General features: G+C 37.8%; 1 protein-coding gene across 1 annotated transcript in view; it reads left to right on the top strand.

Moving 5' to 3' along the window:
- Positions 1 to 3,164, top strand: part of ctsba (cathepsin Ba) — an 8,717-nt gene extending 5,553 nt beyond the window's left edge. The window contains 8 exon segments of the mRNA XM_005733291.1: positions 6 to 95; positions 303 to 418; positions 700 to 785; positions 870 to 1,016; positions 1,350 to 1,466; positions 1,835 to 1,963; positions 2,538 to 2,619; positions 2,898 to 3,164. Coding sequence (XP_005733348.1) covers positions 6 to 95; positions 303 to 418; positions 700 to 785; positions 870 to 1,016; positions 1,350 to 1,466; positions 1,835 to 1,963; positions 2,538 to 2,611 — 759 coding nt within the window. The 3' untranslated portion in view covers positions 2,612 to 2,619; positions 2,898 to 3,164.
- The last annotated feature ends 244 nt before the right edge of the window (positions 3,165 to 3,408 follow it).

Below are 3,408 nucleotides of genomic sequence, written 5' to 3'. Positions count from 1 at the left end.
TGAAGCTGCCAAAAGAATTTGATGCTAGACAGCAGTGGCCTAACTGTCCCACTCTGAAAGAGATCAGAGACCAGGGCTCCTGTGGATCCTGCTGGGTGAGAAGCTGCTCAATGTCACCACATGTAGCTAGACTCTTCAAGAGCTCTGTAATCTGAAATTGCATAAGAAACTTAAAAAAAAAAAAAAAACCTCATTAAGGAAGAGAATGGAGCTCAGCTCTTAGGACAAGAATGAAACCTTTGCTTTTCAAATTTTGCGATGATCTGTTTCCCTGCTTCATGTCTTTGTTGTTGTGGGTCCAGGCGTTTGGTGCTGCAGAGGCCATCTCTGATCGTGTATGCATTCACAGCAATGGGAAGGTCAATGTGGAGATCTCCTCAGAGGATCTGCTGACCTGCTGTGACAGCTGTGGCATGGGGTGAGCAGTTCTTACCCATCAGATAACTGAAATCACTAAAATATTAAAGATCAAGATATTAAGATTATAATTATTTACCAGGATCACTGAACTTTGATAATAAATTTATATAATGAACCAAACTATGACATAAAAACCTTAATCTGGGGAAAAGAGCAGCAGATATAGATGATACGATTGGTGCTAAGAGAGGAAAAGAAAGTTTGGCGCTTTCCTTAAATAAGTTCATTTTTAGTAAGTAATGTTTTGTTTGTGTGTGTGTGTTTTTTTTTATTTTTTAGATGTAATGGTGGCTACCCTTCAGCTGCCTGGGACTTCTGGGCAAGTGAAGGGCTGGTCTCTGGGGGTCTCTATGATTCCCACATTGGTGAGTGTGTTTCTGATAGATTGATGCAGTTATGCGCATGTTGGGTGTGATTACAGTAGAGACACTATATCTTTGTGTCTGCAGGCTGCAGGCCCTACACCATCGCCCCCTGTGAGCACCATGTGAATGGCAGCAGACCTCCCTGCACTGGGGAGGGTGGTGACACACCAGAGTGTGTCCGCCAGTGTGAGTCTGGATACACACCAAGCTATACACAGGACAAGCACTATGGTAAGAGCAGCAGAAAGAAATGTATATTTATCATAAATAAGGTTTGTAATATTGTCTCAGTCTGCATAATTATGAGTAATAATTGCAACGTAACAAAACAAATTGTTATTGAATTATAACAAATGGATATTATATGAAATCTGAGGGAACTCCTTATCCTGATATTCAAATAGCTATTGTGCAGATGAACTTTGATTTTCTGGTTGTTGTTGTTGTTTTGTTTTTTTTAAATTACACATATTATAAACTTCTACATGCAATATTTTATTTTTTTTTTTTTTATGTTGGTGAACAAGGCTGTATGCACACATATCTTGACTCTGTGTGTTGCAGGTAAAACATCTTACAGCGTGCCATCAGACGAACAGCAGATTCAGTATGAGATCTACAAGAACGGCCCTGTAGAGGGAGCGTTTACAGTCTATGACGACTTTGTTCTGTACAAGACTGGTAAGAACACATGAACTCATCACACATGTAACGATCACCCTGCCTGCCATTTCACAAATTCACTTTTACTTTGTGGCTGAAGCATAAGCATATAGTGTGGGATTGTGTCCTCTTAACATTGATTTGAACTGAAGCTCCTCTTTGTTTAGCTTTTGCAGAGGTTTGTGTGTGTAAAGTTAACAGGCTTTCATGCTGGAAATCTCCAACTGCAGCTAGATGAAGTTTGATATTCTAGTATTTAAGGTGCCTTGAATGTGACTTAGTATGAAATAGACACTATTAGAATACACACCCAGTCTCTTCACTATATTGTACTAAAAAAAACAAACTTTAGGTGAGCTCTAATGGATTTGTTCTGTCTTATCCAGGTGTTTATCAACATGTGTCTGGTTCTGCTGTCGGTGGTCACGCCATCAAGATCCTGGGCTGGGGAGAGGAAAATGGCACTCCCTACTGGCTCTGTGCCAACTCCTGGAACACTGATTGGGGTGATAATGGTGAGCAGAGGCAGTTTAATACTGTTAACACACGTAGTCATCATGCTATGCAAGGGGAGTCACTACTGAAAATACTACAGTATAATCCTGTAAAATGGAATGGGGAGTCTTATAGCTGAATCAGTATTTTGTTCAGAATCACAAGGACTTGATCTTCATTAAGACAGATGTATTATTTTTAATTATACATTATTTATATCAGGAGCACACACTTCTATATTTGACTTTATTTTACATGTAAAACAGACTGACTTCATGACACACCAAAGCTGAAACCCTGTTCGCTCTATTTTTTTTTTATTCATTTATTTCTTTTTTTTAAACAATAATCATTAAATGCTCTGAAAGGGGGTCTTTACGTCTTTAACTTTTACAAATGTTTTCTTGACATTGTTCTAGCTCGTTTACACAACTCTACCAGTAAATGAGAAATTCTTCTCTTACAGTAAATTATAGTAATACTCCCTCACTCAAAATGGGCAAATGGTGCTGTTTATAGATGTTCACGTGTTTTCTTCAGTTTAGGAAATTGAAGTAAATTCTGTTTTTGTTTTTTTTGTTGTTGTTTTTTTAGGATACTTTAAATTCCTGCGTGGTTCAGATCACTGTGGTATTGAATCTGAGATTGTGGCAGGGATTCCCAAATAAAAACTAAGGTAAGATGGTAAACAGATGGATTTTATGTGTGAGATTTTTTTTTTTTTAAATTTATTTATTTTTTCTATTATTATTTTTAAGTATGGATTTAAAAGATTATTCATAATGTACTTCTGACTTTTCTTACATGCATAATTCAGAAATGGATTCAGATTTTCTTCTGCTGTCAGTTACATGTAGACCCACATTAACTCGATGCAAGTCCAGCAGGCTGGTGTGCCAACTTTAAGAGTCATCCTTGCTTTAATTTCCCATTTTTCTCCTTTTGTACCTGCAGGTTTTCAGCTGTAGCATCATTACACTATCACTAGAGGGCGATGCACTCCACTGACCAGAAGACACAGCTGACAAAATTAACTGCTTTTAGTCTTTTTTACCTAAAGCGCGCTGATCACTTTGCACACCGGCTTTAAAAACTAAAGCGAGGTGAATTTGCAGATGGGATGTGACAGAAATGTGATGAACCTGAGGAGAAAGTGCTGGAGTTGATGTTTTCACCTCTTAGACAGACAGGAGAAATTTTATTTTAGACAGGCATTAGCATTTGGTTGCTTCAAAACAGGCTATTACTGTTGTAGAAGTGATTAAATTTATTTTGGCAGCATGGATTGTTTTAGAACAGCGCAATGTCATTTTGACGAATGTGTCTAATTTGTAATGATCACAGCTTTTATATTGAATTTATAATTTCTCAGTGCTACTCCATAATGTCAGGATGGACTGTCACAGGTGCCAGTTAGTGTTTTTAAACTTGGTTGGAAATTAAATGCAGTGTTGGCTGCCTGTTA

The sequence above is a fragment of the Pundamilia nyererei genome, unplaced genomic scaffold (genome assembly GCF_000239375.1).
Source record: "Pundamilia nyererei isolate P.nyererei 1_Seehausen unplaced genomic scaffold, PunNye1.0 scaffold00051, whole genome shotgun sequence".
Taxonomy (NCBI): domain Eukaryota; kingdom Metazoa; phylum Chordata; class Actinopteri; order Cichliformes; family Cichlidae; genus Pundamilia; species Pundamilia nyererei.
The sequence above is the reverse complement of the archived record's forward strand: the minus strand, read 5'-3'. Positions and strand labels throughout refer to the sequence as shown.